Here is a 20171-nt window from a genome sequence, read left to right as displayed (position 1 = left end):
GGAGGACCGGTCCGCATGCGCCCCCCCCCCAGTCTCCATTTTCACTGACAGAGGGCTAGCAAAACAAACTAAAAGCAAAGCAAAACAAAAGGAGAAATGTTTCCCCTTTTGCATTTGAGCATCCAAGAAGGGACAGAAAGGAGAAAGGGTAAAGAGAAAAGACAAAGAAAAAAAAAAAGGAAGGATGGGAAGAGAGCAAGGAATGTAAAATAAGGAAAGAGGGGAAGGAAGAAGAAAAGAGAATGAAGAGGGAAGGAAAAAGAAGAAAAGGAAGGAAGGAAGGAAGAGATTAAAGTGAGAGGGAGGGAGGGTCTGAGGGAAGTCCTGCCTTAGCATTTGGCCACTACAAGTGCTCCCGACACAAATGATGTCAAACTGGCCATGCCCCCCCTGGCCCCCCCAAGATCAAACATAACCCTGATGCAGTCCTCAATGAAATCGAGTTTGACACCCCTGACCTAAGGCAAGTTTTGTGCTTAAGGCAAGACTGGAACTCATGATCTCCCAGTTTCTACTCTCATGCCTTAACCTCTACACCAAACTGGTTCTCAGTATAATGCAGCCTCCAAAAATCTTTATTCTGAAGAAATGGACATATTCTGAAAAAGGTATTTTGCAAATTACCCTCCTTGTTTGAAGTTATCCCAAAGCTCTGTGTCTTTATTGGTGGCATCTTTCTGTTAAATTTCCAATAGTGGATATTTTCTCTCCATTTTTAAAGAAACACACATCAATTAGATACTACAGGCAGTGTTTTCATGAGATCAGCACCATTTTGCTTTTAACAATAGCCTCTGGAAGAGTTCTATGAAGCAATGCCTGCCATTCCAACACAGATGCTTTTGTTAGAGAAATTCTCATTTGTAATAAGATAAAACACATTTAAAAAAAAACCCAGGAAAAATAAAAGCTAGTGTTGTTAATTTTGGATAAGCCCCCTTCTCCCAATCCTGACAATTTCTAAGAATTTGCAGCATTCCAGAATTCACCAATTGCTTTATATGGGGAAGTGGCTCTTGAAACCATCCAAATTTAGTATCTATTTTGCCTTTCTAATCAAGTGTTCTGCATAGCCCTAAAGTAAAATAGGATCAAACTACAGGTAGTTCTTGATTCATGACTATTTATTTAAAAACCATTCAAAGTTACAACAGTACTGAAAAAAGTGACTTATACATGCACATTTGGGATAACCGTGACCTGGATGATTGAGAAGCTCCATAGACATTTGACTTGTAAATGGTTCTTGCACGTACAACTATCACAGTGTCTCTTTGGTCACACGATTATGATTCAGGGGCTTGGCAACCAGCTTGGGGAAGTTGGGTCCTAGTTGTGTTTGTAAGTGAAGGACTACCTGTAATATGACTTATCATCTTAATTGTGAATAAAAGTGATTCTGTTGGTCAGGAATGAAAAAAAAAATCCAACTGGTATGTGTGTGTGTGTGTGTGTGTGTGTGTGTGTGTGTGTGTTTCTGTATGTATGCATATGTATATACACTACCTTGTTGCTTTCAGATACCAATGCTGCTACAACATACAATGTTCAGTAACACTCAAAATTTATCAAATTACAACTTGCACTATAAATTAGATTTAATGAGTATTTAGTTTGCCACATACAATGTTCTAAAACTTGCTGGTCTTCCACATACTAACCTTTTATGCTCTTAGATTCTTTATGATTTTTAATGACTGTAACTCACCCTCCTTATGCTGATCTATTATTGCAATAATGATTTCATTTGATTTGATTTGAGTGATCTTTTCTGGTTTGGTAATCTGAGTGTATCTTTGGTAATTTGGACAGAAAGTGTTAGTATAAAAACATTTGCGTTTTATTATGCATAACAGAAACATTTTATAAGAGGCATATAGTTATAAGACATGCAGTTTTGCCACCAATTTTACCCTATGGAATATTTTTTTACTCAAATATTCCTCTAATACAGGGGTGTCAAACTCGATTTCATTGACGGCCGCATCAGAGTTGTGTTTGACCTCAGGGAGCCAGGAAAGGTGTGGCCAGCTCAGCGTCACTTGTGCTGGGGTACCTGTGGCGGCCTGAGCATTCTGCCAGTGAAAATGGGCACCCAAGCTCCGTTTTCGGCTGCGACAACCTCCTGCAACCCTCTGCCAGTGAAAAAGGACCTTGGGAGGACCTCACACAGCCCTCCTGGGCTCCGTTTTCACTGACAGAGGCACTGCGGGCCAGGCCTTTGCTGTTTCCAGGGCAGCCCTGTGGGCCAGATCTAAGCATCCTGCAGGCTGGATCTAGCCATGGGCATTGAGTTTGACATCCCTGCTCTAATATAAATATTTTGGGATTTTTTTTTCCTAACAGATACCTTTCCTTGTTCATTTGGATTTTGGTTCAGGATTACATTCCAATGTGCCAATAAGATACAAAAGGAATCAGCAGCCACTACTTTGTACTAACACTGTAGCCTCTTGGCTAATTGTAACATCACCATACGCTAAATAAATAATACAAAAGGAATCAGTTGCATAACTATGAAAAAGAATCAAGTCCAAAGAATTTCTCCTCCCTGTTTATTGGGGAATAGCCCCTATAGAGGTCTGCCAGGAAATTTTCTAGGTTCCTGCAACAGCTGTCAGAATGAATACTTGTCAGAATAAACCAAAGACTATCCAGATAAATTCTTATCAATAAATCAAGACATCAGTGCCAACAAAGTTCAGATATTTCCTTAACAACTTTCCCACAATTGATTGGAGGACTTGATTCACAGTTTGATGATCCTTGCTGTAAAGGAATTTACAGTCCAGTTTCTTCATCTGTTTTGAGCTGCTCCTTGAAATAATCCATCACCTAGAACGATAATAAGCAGGCAAAATTTGGCAGTTGCCTACAACATTCTAGAAAAATCTAGAGAAGTCTTTCCATGGACTTTACTAATTTAGCTCAAGCCACTTTCATAACACAGTTTCAATACTTGTAATTTGCCATACATCTTTTCCACCTCTGGTATTTTCTGAGAATAATCTCTGAGTTGGTGTATTTTTTTTTATGAGAAACAACACAGAGACAAGAGCAACAAAAAAATCATTAAGAGCAGTTGATTATTCAAAACAATCAAGATTAAAAGGAAACCCTTTTAAAAAGATTTTTGCTTCATTCAGTTCACTATTTGCTACCAAATGAATTGTGGAAAAATTACCCAAGGAAAAAAAAAAAGAAACCTTATCATTACCACTCTCCACCTCCCAAGGGCAAAAATAATTATTTTAAAGAGATCAGTCTTGATATTTTCTCTTTTAATCAATTCTGGTAGACTACAATTTACTTCATAATTCCCAGAAAGCAACCTAGATGGCAAAAATATTTCTTCCTTATTTTCCCAACCTTATTTATATATATGGAATATACTCATCAAAAAAAATTAAGAACTTTGGATGATTTGATTGGATTTAAATTCCTTTCAAGGGATTGGGGAAAGAAATATTGGCAAGGTACTAGTACCATAAGGTAATATAAATGTAGTACTTCAAATTAATATGGAGCAGACAGGACGTCTTGCATTTTTTTTTTATCACAGCTCATTCAATTGTTGGCAGATACTTTTTAAAGAAGCTCTTTCAAAAGAAAATAGAGTAGTTTTATTGCACTTATTTAGCGACAATATGGTTAAGGCATATTTCTGAATGCCAATCTTCCATTGTTTGGACAGCTGTCCAGTAGTTTATAATCTTTCTGTCTACCCATCTATCTATATAAAAATGGCTGTGTGTGTGTGTGTGTGTGTGTGTATGTTCCAGCATAACTCTGGAACGCCTTGAGCAATTTCAACCAAACTTGGTACACAGATGACTTACTCTCTAGAAAAAAATACTGTGGGGATAAGACACCCCTAACACCCCTCAGGGTGAATATAGTGGCTGTGCCACTCAGATGATTGATCCCGGCGGCCTTCTGCAGGGGCCACGCACCACCCACTGGGCCATTCCAGACGGTGAGGAGGACTGTTGCTGCCAGATGGGTGTCAGCCCAAGCAGTTACTATGGCGGCTGGCCACGCACAGCCCCAACACTGCTGGGTGCCGGATGGTGGTTACCGGTGGGAGGGGGTAGCCGGATGGACAGGGAGTGGGGCCCAAAGACTTATAGTGATTTTGTGTATGATTTTACTTTATAATGTGTATACTATACACATACTTTTAAAAGCCTGTAAGGATTGGGATACATAAATACCCGGGCAACGCTGGGTTATCAGCTAGTATATCAATACAATTCAAAGGGAAGATAACAAAAGCAAACTTCTTCCACTGGGGCTACTGCTCAGATGAAAGTCCTCTCCTTATGATTTATTTACATTTTCTTTCACCCCATTTTCCTGCCTGCAAATATGGTGAACACTGCTGTGGCCAAAAAACTTTTTGCTGAGCTCTCTCTGAGTATTTGAACAACTCAGTATAACATTTAATCGCAAAAATTATTCCAGAAGGAGGATTTTACATTTGACACTCATGGAATACAAATCCCATGTATTGGCAGTGGTCCAAATGTTATCCTCAAATGTTCAGAATAAATATTGGCAAGATCTATGGATAATTTACCTGCTGAGTGGTTTCCGTTTTACTTGTATGAATTTGCCAGAGCTTGAGTTTCTGCATATCATCCATGGAACTGTTTCCCTTTTTCAGTTGCTGTTGGAATAAGATGTGTTCTTCCTGCCTTGGTGGGATATTGGGCTTGACAGTGGTGTATGTGATCTTGTCTTCATAACTTCTATCTGTAGAAAGTGAGTGGAAATGATGAGGGAAAGTCATCATAAACATTCTTGGATTTCTTGGTAAGGAAGCGAGATAAATCTCAACACAGCATTGCTATTTCTGAACACATGGGATGGGCCACATTTAGGTGTCTACAAGCCCCATATAATACACGGAGAGCAAAAGATGAGAACTTTTGTGAATGGGCCAAACAGAAAGAACAAAACAAAACAAACAAACGAACAGAATAACAGAGTTGGAAGGGACCTTAGAGGTCTTCTAGTCCAACCTCCTGCTTAGGCAGGAAACCTTATTTTTGTCCCTGGGTTTTTGTTTTTGTTTTTGTTTTTTTTTTGCTTGTGTCTATATGTGTGTAATGCGTGTGTGTGTTTCCTAATCCCTTTCACAATGCTTTAAGGGCCACACTACAATTTTCTATGTTTTCTAACTAACATGTTGGGAAATTGTGCTACTCATTCTTAGCCATTTCACTAAGGACTATGAAAACAGATGTTTGGAGTCTCCAGATGGCTCTGAGATCTACTGGATATTTCCAGTAAGTCATAGTTCTCAGAGGCAAATTATTTTATTCTTCTTCAAAGTTACTTTTCAACAAAACATTTAGTCATATGCCTCATTATTCACTGATCAGCAGCAAACTACCTTCGCTCTGTACATACACAAATTTGTCCCAATGCTCAACATTTATTTTTATTTATTTATTTATTTCCAATTTATATACCGCCCTTCTCCCTGAGGACTCAGGGCGGTGTACAGCCAGAATTAAGAACATGAAATACAAATATTAAAAAACAATTAATATATATTTAAATTTGGCCCAAAAATTAAAAATCACAAACCAATTAAAACATTTAAAAATTTCTTCTTAAGCCAGCCCGGCTTGCTGGAAAAAGTGGGTTTTAAGGGCACGGCGGAAGGCACTGAGGTCTTGGATTCTCCTTATCTCTGGGGGCAACTGATTCCAGAGGATAGGTGCCCCCACAGAGAAGGCCCTCCCGCTGGGGGTCACCAGCCTACATTGTTTGGCTGATGGCACCCTGAGGAGGCCCTCTCTGTGGGAGCGCACGGGTCGATGGGAGGTTGTCGGTAGCAGCAGGCAGTCTCGAAGATAGCTAGGCCCTATGCCATGGAGCGCTTTAAAGGTGATGAACAACACCTTGAAGCGCACCCGGAAGACCACCGGAAGCCAGTGCAGCTCGCGCAGGAGCGGTGTTACATGGGAGCGCCATGCTGCTCCCGTCACTACCCGCGCTGCTGCGTTCTGGACCAGTTGGAGCCTCCGGGTGCTCTTCAAGGGGAGCCCCATGTAGAGAGCGTTGCAGAAGTCAAGTCAACATCTAGTTGAGATATTAGAATATATATTAAAATTCTATATTTAATTATGTTGATAAATGAACTTATTCATACTGCATTGAATTGTGAAAAAGTAATATCTAGTTGGTCCGTGTGTGTGTATGTGTGTGTGTGTGGGAGGGAGGGAGGGAGGGAGAGGAGGAGAGTGTGAGAGAGAGAGAGAATGAGAGAGAGAATGAGAGAGAAAGAGAATTCCGATTCATGGCCATTTCCTTGATTAATTCACTCTCATTAAATTTAGTACTCATTGGAGTTCCTGTTAAGAGATAGCACAATGCCATTAGCTAATTATGAAACACAAGTCAGGAAGTTCTGACACATTACATTAAGGGTAGGCAGCTTGGTTCAGAAAATAAAGGCAGAAAATGCAGCACTATCAAGATAATGTCCTGCAGCAATCAAATAATAAGTCTGTCACACATTTCCAAAGATAATCCTGTGTTCTTTTTCTTTTCTAAGCAAATTATATTCCACCTTATAGAGAAGATAAAATATTGTCTGTAAGTCTGCATGTTGCAAAAATGAGTCACAGCCAATAGTATAGGGCAGGGGTCAGCAACCCGCGGCTCTGGAGCCACATGTGGCTCTTTCATTTCTCTGCTGCAGCTCCCTGTTGCTGCCACAATTTTGAGAGGAGCTTCCAGTTGGGGGGAAAAGCTCGGTGCACCAAGAGGAGACTCTATGGCAAGGGGTGGGTTTTCTGGTCAGCTCCACAATTGATAGGGCTTTTGGTTAGGACAGGTAGAGGAAAAAGGACACCGTGCTAGGAGGAGACTCTATGGTGTGGGAACCGGACTTCCAGTTGGTTCCAGAATTGAACAAGGGGAGGGGGTCTTCCAGTTAGGATCTTTGTGGCTCTTTGAGTGTTTAAGGTTGCCGACCTGGTTCCCGACCTGGTTTATTCCCCTGGTTAGGGGAATAAACCAATATGCTGTCAGAGCTTTGGATGGTTTCAGTTCAGAGCAACTAAAGAGCAGTTGCTTCCTATACAAGCCTGCCTGCTTTTAAAGACCCAATTTGGAGGTTCTTCTGTGGTTGAGGTAGGAGTGGTTAGATACTTGTGAGGACATTAAAGGGGACAGGACTGATTTTATTGATACCATTACATGCCTACTCTGATCAACCTCTTCTAGTCAAGACATGTCCTTGTAACCATTTTTTAATATTATGCCTTCATCCACAGGCCATTGGTTTAAGTATTTTATTAATTTATCAAAATCTGAAATACAGAAATATAAAGAAAAATGAAAATAAAGGGACAACAGGAAAGGAAAAGGGGAACAGGAAAAATTATATGATAATGGGGAAAAGAAAAAGAAAAGCATTGACTTCTGACTCCTTTTCATGCAGTAGAATAAGGTAATAATATACAATCTCAGCTTTTTATTTTTACATAATAATATATACTAGCCATTTCTATAACAACAAACCTATCTAGTCAGCAAAAATCATTTTTTTCCCACCTTAAGCACCAAACCCAAAAGCGGTTTTCAAGTAGAAACAAAATTAATTGCATTCTTTTCTTTAATCAAAGCAGTCAGTTTAGTAATCTCTATGAACTCCATCAACTTTTGCAGGCATTCGTCCATTGTGGGAATCAAAATATCCTTCCATTTTTGCGCATAAAATATACTTGCTGCATCCATAGGCCATTGCTGAGACAGCGTAAAATTGTCTTTAGCTGTAATTTGAAAGAAGTGTTTTCCTCTTCTTCTGACACAATTTTGGCTATGGACATGATCTAGTACATTTTACTGATGATGTGGTTAAGACTTGCCAGGTATTGCATTGGCTTCTTATATACACTCGGCTAGGACTCTTTTGAATAAATTCTAGGCCACGCCTGTACTTTAACTGGAGGACTTGTGTATTCTTCAGAAAATTCTGGGTCAATAGAATAGGTTAATAGTTGGAAAGGACCTTGGAGGTCTCCTAGTCCAACCTCCTGCTTAGGCAGGAAACCCTACACCACTTCAGATAAATGGTTATCCAACATCTTCTTAAAAACTTCCATTGTTGGAGCATTCACAACTTCTGGCAAGTCATTCCACTGATTAATTGTTCTAACTGTCAGGAAATTTCTCCTTAGTTCTAAGGTGCTTCTCTCCTTGATTAGTTTCCACCCATTGCTTCTTGTCCTACCATCAGATGCTTTGGAGAAGTTTGACACCCTCTTCTTTGTGGCAACTCCTGAGATATCGGAACACTGCTATCATGTCTCCCCTAGTCCTTCTTTTCATTAAACTAGACATACCCAGTTCCTGCAACCGTTCTTCATATGTTTTAGCCTCCAGTCCCCTAATCATCTTTGTTGCTCTTCTCTGCACTCTTTTTAGAGTCTCAACATCTTTTTTTATATCATGGTGACCAAAACTGAATGCAGTATTCCAAGTGTGGCCTTACTAAGGCATTATAAAGTGGTATTAACACTTCGCGTGATTTTGATTCTATCCCTCTGTTTATGCAGCCTAGAACTGTGTTGGCTTTTTTGACAGCTGCTGCACATTGCTGGCTCATGTTTAAGTGGTTGTCCACTACGACTCCAAGATCCCTCTCACAGTTACTGCTATTGAGCAAGGTACGACATATACGGTACCTGTGCATTTTGTTTTTCTTGCCTACGTGTAGAACCTTACTTTTTTCACCATTGAATTTCATTTTGTTAGATAGCGTCCAATGTTCAAGTCTGCCAAGATCTTTCTGTATCTTGAGCCTATCTTCTGGAGTGTTGGTGCCCAAAGCACCAACTTAAACCGGAAAAGAGGGCTGCATTTTGCCTTGTGTGCATCAGTGGTGGGTTTCAAATTTTTTTACCACTGGTTCTGTGGGTGTGGCTTGGTGGGCATGGCAGGGGAAGGTTACTGCAAAATCCCCATTTCCTCCCAATCAGCTGGGACTTGGGAGGCCGAGAATAGATGGGGGTGGGGCCAGTCAGAATTTTTACTACCGGTTCTCTGAACTAGTCAAAATTTCCGCTACCGGTTCTCCAGAACTGGTCAGAACCTGCTGAAACCCACCTCTGGTGTGCATTATTGGTTCCCTCACTGAAGAGTATGCTATACATTTTCATTGCTTTAACTAATGAAAAGTTGTGCTGGCTTTTATGGCTTTTATTATAATTATGAAGACTGGAAGTGCCATTTTGTAGACTTTTACACAATTTTGCATACTATATGGGCTACCTCTGAATGCTAAAGCACACTGCCCTGCCATTGTGAGAGTGATCAGGGATAAGGCTGGCTCTTTATGGATGGCTTCCTCCCATTTCATGCCTTTCTTGTATGCTGACAACTGGGCTATTTTTGGACATTGGTTTAATGCTCTTTCAGAAGAATATTAGACCCATCATAGTCAGATGCTACACTTTCAGTGTAGGGAAAGTGGACATTTACCCTACTTGCTGATGGACAGGAGAAGGAATACTAACTACCAGGAGGCAATAATGACCAGTTTTATCGTTATTGGGACTCCTCAAAATGTCTATTACCATGTCTCATTCCATGAGCTTCTCATGGACCATTGTGCTTTACATGACTAGATACAGGGCATGAGGTTTAAGGGATATCCAGGCCCTGATGTTCAGTGGTACTGAAGGAAGAGATGCATAGAATCTATCATAATGATATATACAATCTATCTTCCCTGAAGCACATAAAGATGCTATATTATGTTATGCATCTGTATATGATACTTTACAGTACATGATATCAAACCTGACCCTTGGAGGGAGGAAAAAAATGTCTTTTAAGGATAGATACTAAAGCTAGTTCCCAGGGTATAGCTATCTAAAGGGCAATGGTCCATGAATTAAACATCTCTGTATGAAAATAATTTATATAGCCCCCTTTTTCAAGAGATATCAAGCCATACAGACTCTTCTTTTACAGATAAAGGCCTGTGAACCATCTGCACTTAGTTTTTTAAGATCTAACTGCAATATCACTCAGTTGGTAGAAGACTCAGAGGTACCCTGTTTCTCCTAAAACAAGACATCCCCTGATAATAAGCCCAATTGGGCTTTTGAGTGCATGTGCTAAAATAAGCCCCCCCTCCCGAAAATAAGCCCTCCCCAAAAATATTTAAACTCATGCGCAGCTGGTCCCCACCATTTCCTCTGGTTATGGTTAGGGAGACAGAGCTGGAAATCAGGTAAGACAGCAAGAGGAGCCCTATCTTGCTCCATGCACCCCAAAATAATAAGACATCCCTGAAAATAAGGCCATGCACTTATTTCGGGGTTCAAAAAATATAAGACAAGGTCTTATTTTCGGGGAAACACAGTATCTTCTGTTGCTTAACAAACCAACCAATGCCATTAGTCTAATAATCACTGATGAAATTACTCTGTGCTACAATCCAATGGTAAAATCCAGTTCAAAACATGAAGTTATTAGCAGTAAAAGGACAAGTAAGAGATAAACTTCCCATAGGTCAAATCAAGCGGACACTATAGTGCTTAAGTTGTAAACACAAAGTGTATTCTTGATTCTACAATTATGAAGAAGACCTCACATATCAAATCACAATTAAGTGGTGCTATTTCAGATAGTTTATCCATCATGGTTTCAAATATAACATGTTGGAATGCTCAAACTGTTGATAAGAATTTCTTAAACTTATTAAAATCGCATGGCATATTGTGTCTGCAAGAAACTAGGGTCCCAGAAAGCCAGATGGATGTAATTTATTTAGCAGAAATTAGATTAAGGGTTATTACAACATGGGAACCACGTTCTATGGAATATTCTTTTAGGCTATTTTGTTAACAGAAAGTGGAATCTGGAGGCATCTAAAAAAATGGACTACTCTCTCCTCTGCAGATAATGAGATTCATGATAATAAATGAGCTTACCCTAATAACTCTAAATGTCTATAAGCCTTCCAGAAGTGCCAAGTGTCTGTATGTCTCCTAGAAGTGCCAAATTTCAAAATTATTACTGGTGGGTTACCCAGGGAAATACAATAGATATATTAGAAGATAAATTTATAAATTTAGCAGATACTTTTTAGCCAATACTATTATATTAATATTTAATATAATGTATAAAAGAGCAAAATGGTTAAAATTATCTTCCTTTTTAACCAGAAGGATTCTATAGTAAACCAGCAGAATATAAATTCTTGAATTTACTTTATATATGGAACTATCTGTTACATGTATAAATAGCAAGTGAAGCCAGGGATGTAGGCTTCACTCAGGTCCGGGTTTAGCTGGACATTTGCATGCCCACCACTGATTGGTGGATTCAAACGGGGCCCGCCACTGATTGGTGGATTCAAACGGAGAGAAATGTAAAGCATTGTCAGTGGCTGAATCAGTGGGACTGCTCCCTTTAAAAGGGAGTGCTGCCGGCTAAGCCTTTGCAGAAATCACTCACTTAAATAAAGAGCTGAAGTTACTGTCTGTCCTCCTGCCTCTTTGCCTCCCACGATCTAACACTATCAAATCCTGACTGGTTCCCATTTCAGGGATTTCCCCAAGCAATTATACCTACTTATAAAATAGTAAAGAAGTATAATCAATTATGTATGTATCCCCTCTGCCAGGACAGGAAAATTTTAGGAGGTGGAGGTGATTTTAAGGATTTGGAGTAATCTACAAGCTATCTTTTTCCAATATTAGGCTAGGAGTCAGTAAGAAGTTGAAAGTTTACAGTGAGAAAATCACTGCAATTTTACTTTCAAGTCATCTGCACATATTCTAAATGGCTCTTGTTGCTTTCATCTGGCAATCACTTTGATTGGTATCAATGGTGGGATTCAACCGGATCGCACCACTTCGGCCGAACTGGTTGTTAAATTACTGGCTGGCCCCTCCCCTCCCTGCCTCTTCTAGAAGTCCCCATGTGTCCTGTTTTGGCTCCCAGGTAAGTGCAGAGAGGCCTACTAGGCCCAAAACGGGGCATGGGGGTATGTGGCGTGGCCCCCCATGACCTGTTTTTGCTCCCAGGGGGATGCAGGGAGGCCTACTAGGCCCAAAACAGGGTATGGGGGTGGGTGCAGCGTGGCCCCCCCATTTTTGCTCCCAGGAGGCTGCAGGGAGGCCTACTAGGCCGAGTGCTGGCTGTCACACTCCCCTGGCCATGCCCACAATGGCCACGCCCACCAAGCAGCTCATTTGGTCAGAGAACTGGTTGTTAAATTATTTGAATCCCACCACTGGTTGGTATGCATTGAAATTGTTGTCCACTAGATGATGATGATGATGATGATGATGATGATGATGCTAACAGTTTACATCCTGTGATAATACCATTAATATTATTAAACAACATCCGCCTATCACAGATCCTTGGTAGGTAAATAAAAATGCCAAATCCAGTCTAAACATCTGGTTGACTGTGTTACCAACCATAATGATAATTTATATGCTACCTGATTCCCAGCATATAAACTTTTTTTTGCCTTCAGTCTGCTTTTCCCGTCTAAGCAAATGCAGCAGCTGGTTACTAACTTTGATTTTTAGACAGAAGGACTTCTGTGTCTGCAAACCTCAAGGTGGCTATCCTGCCTGCCTTGTCTATATTTATATCCCAGGACTGTGCAATAATTTGCCTTGGTGAAACCAATCAATAACGAATCATTGTGTGGATAGTTGTGCTTTTAACTGTTGCATGCTATATTCCCACCTTATCCAACCTGGTTCTCTCCAGATGTGACGGGACTGCAAATTCCCAGAGTTCTCTTCCAGCATGTACATTAATCATATTGGCTTTGAATTCTGGCAGGTTCTAATATGGCTGAACATACCAGGCGGATTATACATAATAAGAGAAATGAATCCTGTATTGCCATTAAACTATATTTATATTACTTTAAAAAATAGCAAAATCGACAAAAGGATTTAATTCTGTACCTGGTTTCCTGACAGCATTCAACAGCTTCTCATTACCAGCATGAGTCCTAGTCACCTTTTGCTGAAAGACTGTAACAAAAAAAGCAAATTAAGAAGTTACTAGTAGCAGCAGGAAAACAAGAAAGCTGATTACCCATCACAATTCTAGCATCTTGATAGAACACCTAAGACTTAAAAACAGAGTATAAAAAGAAAGCCCACGGTGCAAATTGGTTTTATTTTTTAGAACTTTCTACAACTTTGTCCAGTTGAATTCCCTTTACACAATAGGGCTTTGGTTTCTACCCTTCCATGTAGACATTGGCCACAATGGGGGACACAGGTCAACCCATGGTGCTGCTGTGTTTTTGTCTGTAGAAACAGCTTCACTGTATTTAAAATAAGTAGTGGTCAGGCAGAGGTCCAGCATGGCACATATGTGGTCTGGGATTAGGTTGGTTTTGTCACCTAAGGTGCTGTCTTGTAGCAGTCATTTAGAATAGAATAACAGAGTTGGAAGGGTCCTTGGAGATCATCTAGTCCAACCCCCTGCTTAGGCAGGAAACCCTACACCACTTCAGACAAATGGTTATCCAACATCTTCTTAAAAACTTCCAGTGTTGGAGCATTCACAACTTCTGGAGGCAAGTTGTTCCACTGATTAATTGTTCTAACTGCCAGGAAATTTCTCCTTAGTTCTAAGTTGCTTCTCTCCTTGATTAGTTTCAACCCATTGCGTCTTGTCCTGCCCTCAGGTGCTTTGGAGAATAGCTTGACTCCCTCTTCTTTGTGGCAGCCCCTGAGATATTGGAACACTGCTATCATGTCTCCCCTAGGCCTTCTTTTCATTAAACAAGACATACCCAATTCCTGCAACCGTTTTTCATATGTTTTAGCCCCCAGTCCCCTAATCATCTTCGTTGCTCTTCTCTGCACTCTTTCTAGAGTCTCCACATCATTTGTTCACTACTGTGACAGCTTCAGTTATTGGAATGCAGGTCAAGAGGGAAGTCACATCAAAGGAAACCATGGTGTCATCTGCGTCAGTTTAGTTTCCAAACCTTGTTGGTGAAGTCCTGTGAATTGTTGATGTGATGGGTGGTGTTGCCAACTAGAGGAGCTAATAAATTGATTTAAGTACAAATGACCAGCTGTCTGCAAGGAGTATAAATCTTTCCATTCTCCACCATCCAGTCAGAGCTGAAAAAGCTTCTTGGATGAGAAGCGAAACATCTTCAAAGAAAAACAAGAAAGTCCAGTTGCTTCTTGAAAAAAGCATATTTGGGGCATCCAGTGTTTAGTTATTCAAATATTATTTTTAAATGGCTATACTTATTTCTTACTGTGTAGTTATTATAATTTTATTTTTGTTTTATAAATATATTTCCCTGATTAAACCTGGAATTGCACACACATGGAAGCAAGGTTCTGTAACGTGCATCCTTTGCTATATGATGTAGCTTCAAATGAAAATAGGAGGGTCTCTTGACTTAATTGCCATTATTGTATTAAGCTCATGAAATCAGGAAAAGAAAGAAAATACTCCCACTGTCACAAAGGTGCTTTTTTCAAGAGGCAATTGGACTTTCTTTTTTCTTTGAAGACGTTTCACTTCTCATCCAAGAAGCTTCTTCAGCTCTGACTCGATGGTGGAGAAATGGAAGGATTTATGTTCCTTGCAGACAGCTGGTCATTTGCATTCTTTTAGACACTTGTTGAGGCCACTTAGATTTTTCTGTGTATACCGGAGTATACACAGATGCACCTGAGTAGTGCAAATGGGTGTGGAACTTTCTCAGAACTGCTGGAAGGACCATATTGTAGACTGGAGATGTTGTAGATAATGTTGTATCCCCCCCGCACTCTTGAGAAAGGGCTGTTCAATTTTGACATAGATGGCCTCTTTGACCCCTCTTTAAAACCAACAGTCCTCTCTGTCCAAAATGTGGACTTTGCGGTCTTCCAAAAAGTGGCTACTGCACCACTTCCACTGCTAAAAGAGATTTGAGGAGTGACTGTTTTGAGGGAATGTAATAACTATAGGAATAACTATTTTTAAGTGGACAACTTAATATTTTTAAGTTTGTTATTTGTTCTTCTGCATTGCCTCAATATTTCTCAAATACAAGATTGACTTATGACTACCAAAAGAGAAAGAACAACATGAATAAGTTCAATTATCCACATCATTTCAATATTCCACAAATTCCTAGAGTTATGTGATATCACTATAAGCAGTGGTGAAATTCAGTTCTATCCAGATCGCATGATCCGATAGTGGTGGCGGCTACCCACTTGGATGTCATCATGACCCTCTGCACATGCGCAGAGGTTCTGCACATGCGTGGAGGAGATGTGCAGGCTCACATTTGCAAACTGGTAGCTAAGATAAGTGAATTCCACCCCTGACTATAAGGCAAGATAAGAACTTTCCCAAAATATATTGGGGAAACCATTTGGATCTACCAAATATCAAGGAAGAATAACTTTACTTAGTAGTGCTCAATGCTTTGAGATTTGTCTCTCCAGTTTCTGGCTAATTGGAGTGTAGTCTGTTCATGATTTTAAAAAATCCTATATAATTCCTCTAATTTAGATTGAAATATTAAATTCAACGGAATGAAATATTAAATTCAACGGAAGAATAACCTGCTGCATATGTAGACCTAAAAATTGGTCACCATAGCAGACATGAACAGTTGACCTACAAGTACCGTGACTTTAAGACTAAATCTTTTTGAAGTATTAATACCATTTTATGATGCTTTGATAAGGCCACACTTGGAATATTGCATTCAGTTATATTTGCCACAATATAAAATAGATGTTGAGACTCTAGAAAGAGTGCAGAGAAAAGCAACAAAGATGATTAGGGGACTGGAGGCTAAATCATATGAGGAACGGTTGCAGGAATTGGGTATGTCTAGTTTAATGAAAAGATAGACTAGGACAGCAGTGGTGAGCCTATGGTACGAGTGCCAGACGTGGCATGCAAAGCTCTCTCTGTGGGCATGCACCCTGTCTCCCCAGCTCTGTTTTGGGTCTCTGCGGTGCATGCGCGCTGGTCTCCCACCGGTCAGCTGGTCTTCGGGTCTGTGCTGCGCATGTGCGGGCTCGTGCATGCACGGGCTGGGCGCCCATGCGCCCACGCCTTGCAGTTTGGGCGCACACGCACACTTTGGGCCCTCGGTGCCTAAAGGTTCGCCATCACTGGACTAGGAGTGACATGATGGCAGTGTTCCAATATCTAAGGAGTTGCCATAAAGAGGGAGTCAACCTATTCTCCAAAGCACCTGAAGGCAGGACAAGCAGCAATGGATTGAAACTAATCAAGGAGACATCCCACCTAGAATTAAGGATAAATTTTTCAATTAGAAGAGTTAATCAGTGGAATGATCTGCCTCTACAAATTGTGAGTGCTTCAAAACTGGAGGTTTTAAAGAAGAGATTGGACAACTGTTTGTCTGAAAGGTTACAGGATTTCCTGCCTGAGCAGGGGGTTGGACTAGAGGATCTCTAATGTCCCTTCTAACTCTATTGTTCTGTTATTCTGTACAATAACTTGGTCATAAGCTCAGTGACCACATCAAGTCCATTTCTGAGGAAGTGAGTATGTATGTGACTTTGAATTGTAGATCACATGCCTATTGGAAAATGGGCTGGAACAGACATATAATTATAAGCATGAACTTCAGATGGCAGATTTTTCACACTATCAGCTATATCCAGGATGCCAATGAGTCACCCAAAACAGACACTGAAGCATCTCCCTCAGGCCTGAAACAGCTCTGAAAAGTCATAGCTAAGCTGTAAGCAAAATTGCACCTGTTTGTAGTTAAATGATACTAACTTTAGCTTCTAAGGATGATATGCCTGAGCCAATACGCAGCAACCTTTTGCAATGCATAAGGAAACAATATGCTTTCCCAAATATTTCCCTGACACCATAAAATTGGACTCAATATTGTAATGGTTTAATGCAGGGGCCTCCAACCTTGGCAACTTTAAGCCTGGAGGACTTCAACTCCCAGAATTGAAGCAAAGCTGGCTGGGGAATTCTGGGAACTAATGAATAATAAAAATTAAAAAAAAAATCCCAAGATCTTAAAAATGGAAAGGCGATAGATTGAACATGCATTGTAGTGGATGTAGAGCTGATTGGACCTTGATAAGATATTGCTATATCATACAATATAGGTCATCCTTGACTTACAACCATTCACTTAGTGACCATTCAAAGTTACAATGGCATTGAAAAAAGTGACTTATGACCGTTTTCCACACTTACGACCATTGCAGCATCCCCATGATCACATGATCAAAATTCATAAGCTTGGCAACTGGCTTATATTTATGACGGTTGCAGTGTCCTATGATCCTCCTTTTTGTGACCTTCTGAACAAGCAAAATCATTGGGAGAGCCAGATTTATTTAACAACTGGGTTACTAATTTAACAACTGCAATGTTTCACTTAACATCTGTGGCAAGAAAGGTCGTAAAATGGGGCAAAACTCACTTAATAAATGTGTCACTTAAATAACATAAATTTTGGGCTCAATAATTGTGTCGTAAGTCAAGGACTAATTGTATTTATCCTATAAAGATTATAGATAATAGCAAAAAGGGTAATGATATAGAGTCTATAGAAGGAACAGTTGTGGACTGTTCAATCTGGTGGACTGAAATAAAATAGGAATAAACCCTCTCTCTCCAAAATGGGTGTTTGTGCAGGTGTTAGTTGCATTTTTTCCCTTTCCTGAACTGGTCTTTAAATCTCCATGTGTTCTGCAAGTTAAATATGAGAAATAAGTCAGAGGATTGTCATCTTTCCTTCTTTCAACCCACAGATGAACAGTAGTTTCCTTACTAAAAAAAGAGAAAATGGTGGAATCACAGATTATCTCTAGGTGTTTATGCTCCAAGCAATTTTTTTTTCTTTTTCTCTAAAGAATTTTAGATTTTTAAGCAAGGTGGGAGTCCTCAACATTTTTTTCTCGGAAGCTCGTATTAGGCCCATGGGAAATCATGATAGATAAATGGGCATAATTATCCTCAAACATACATATAGCAATAGCACTTAGACTTATATACCACTTCACAGTGCTTTTACAGCTCTCTTGAAGCGGTTTACAGAGTCAGCATATTGACCCCAACATTCTGGGTCCTTATATAAATAAAGCTAACAGTATAACAGTCAAATCAAGGAATTATCAAACCAATATGCTGTCAGAGCTCTGGATGGCTTAAGTTTAGAGCAACTAAAGAGCAGTTGCTTCCTATACAAGCCTGCCTGCTTTTAAAGACCCAGTTTGGAGGTTCTTCTATGGCTAGTATATAAAATGAGAGCAAACCCCATTCCCTATTTGTATTGATGATGTTATCTAGTTTGGTAATGAAACATCTGCAAAAACCAAGGTCAGAAAGCACAAAGTACTCCACTTACTGTATAAATTAGCCTGATTCAATTTGCTTGTTTGCTCTCTGTGTTAATTGTTTTTCCATTCTAACTGGTTCAAGGGTTGGATTGCTAGTAAAGTTTATATACTTTGCATTTGTTCTAATATGTTTGATTCTCACTGTTGGCAACTTCCTTTAGCACAGGATTTAGAAAAACCTCATGGTCACTTGACTTAATGATCCAAAGATTGCTTCTACTATTTCTTACTATAAGCTTCACAATGTAGAGAGCTGGGATTCCCCTCTTCCATTTAAAGTAGGGAGGGAGAAGGTGATACAATCCAGATGTTTTGAATTACAATTCCTAGTTTTCCTTGCCATTGGTTACTTTAATGAGCCACGGTGGCGCAGTGGTTAGAGTACAGTACTGCAGGCTACTTCTGCTGACTGCCGGCTGTCTGCAATTTGGCAGTTCAATTCTCACCAAGCTCAAGGTTGACTCAGCCTTCTATCCTTCCGAGATGGGTAAAATGAGGACCCAGATTGTTGGGGGCAATATGCTGACTCTGTAAACCACTTAGAGAGGTAAGTGGTTTACAGTGCTGTAAAGTATTGTAAAGCGGTATATAAGTCTAAGTGCTATTGCTATTAGCATGAATTACTAAGAACTGAAGTTCAAAACATCTGGAGGGCACTGATTTGCCTACTTGTGGTGTAAATTTTGCTAGGTGTGGAAACCTTCTCTATACCTGTGAAACTGGATTTGATTTCTGTGCTTGGTAATAGGCAGGTTTTCTGCATACCTATATGACTTCCATTTTGTCTGCAAGAACATCTGGCTGTCTTGCGTCTGTGAGGTGCTCCTAGAAGCAAATTGCTGAATGTGGGCTGAAGTGTTTGGAAAGTCAAGATTTATTACTCTGCTTGAAATGAAGTCTGACAGATGGTCAGAAATAAACAAGTGGAAGTTTATTTCCAGCAAAAGTTCATCAAAACGTTTGAACACCGAATGCCAATGAGCGTTACCTTGAGCTATGTAAGAAGTGCCCTCCTCTTTCACAGCAGCAGACAAAGGACGTGGGGCAGGGGCAGGTGGCCGATTCATAATAAAGGATCTACCGTCTTTCCTTTGCTCTTGAAGCTTGTTCTCCATAATGGCATCATATACACCATCATTTACTTCAGCAGAAGTGTATGGATCTTCCTCATCTATTTCATCACAACAATCATTTATCTTAGGCTCCTCCTCTGTCCCCTTATTTTCCACTTGGCCTTCCACTTTTTTCAAGGCTGAAACCAACAGAATGACACTAACGTTATTAAACACATTGTCTGAATGAAAGTTCTGACATAAATCCACTCATGTGGATCTTTGTAATGACATGTAATCCTCATTTATTGACTACGTTGTTTAGTGAACAGTTTGCAGTTACAACAAACAATGAAAAAATAACTTTTTGACCAATCCTCACGTTTACAACCTTCACAGGTCTATAAAGCAAAGGAAAGGTGACATAAAATCATTTAACAACCACTTTGCCTAACAAATGGGTTGCTAATCCCAACTGCTAAATAAGAATGATTGGTATGCATGCAGTTCATGTCTATGTATTATCTATCTATCTATCTATCTATCTATCTATCTATCTATCTATCTATCTATTATCTATCTATCTGTCTGTCTGTCTGTCTGTCTGTCTGTCTATCATCTATCCATCCATCATCCATCCATCCATCATCTCTCTCTCTCCATCCATCTTCCCCATCATCTATCTATCTATCTATCTATCTATCTATCTATCTATCTATCTATCATCTATCCATCTATC

At 39.9% G+C, this 20171-nt stretch overlaps 1 protein-coding gene across 1 annotated transcript in view; it reads right to left on the bottom strand.

Annotated features, from left to right (window-relative positions):
- Positions 1-1106: 1106 nt before the first annotated feature.
- Positions 1107-20171, bottom strand: part of BANK1 (B cell scaffold protein with ankyrin repeats 1) — a 177194-nt gene continuing 158129 nt past the window's right edge. The window contains exons 10-13 of the mRNA XM_034442209.3: positions 19369-19632; positions 12966-13034; positions 4580-4755; positions 1107-2835 (exon numbers count right to left, since the gene is read on the bottom strand). Of these exons, the coding sequence (XP_034298100.1) occupies positions 2782-2835; positions 4580-4755; positions 12966-13034; positions 19369-19632 (563 nt within the window). The 3' untranslated portion in view covers positions 1107-2781. The remainder of the gene's footprint in view (positions 2836-4579; positions 4756-12965; positions 13035-19368; positions 19633-20171) is intronic.

The sequence above is a fragment of the Pantherophis guttatus genome, chromosome 8, assembly GCF_059756535.1.
Source record: "Pantherophis guttatus breed Tessera chromosome 8, ASM5975653v1, whole genome shotgun sequence".
Taxonomy (NCBI): Eukaryota; Metazoa; Chordata; class Lepidosauria; order Squamata; family Colubridae; genus Pantherophis; species Pantherophis guttatus.
Note: the sequence above shows the minus strand (reverse complement) of the source record. Positions and strands in the feature narration are given on the sequence as shown.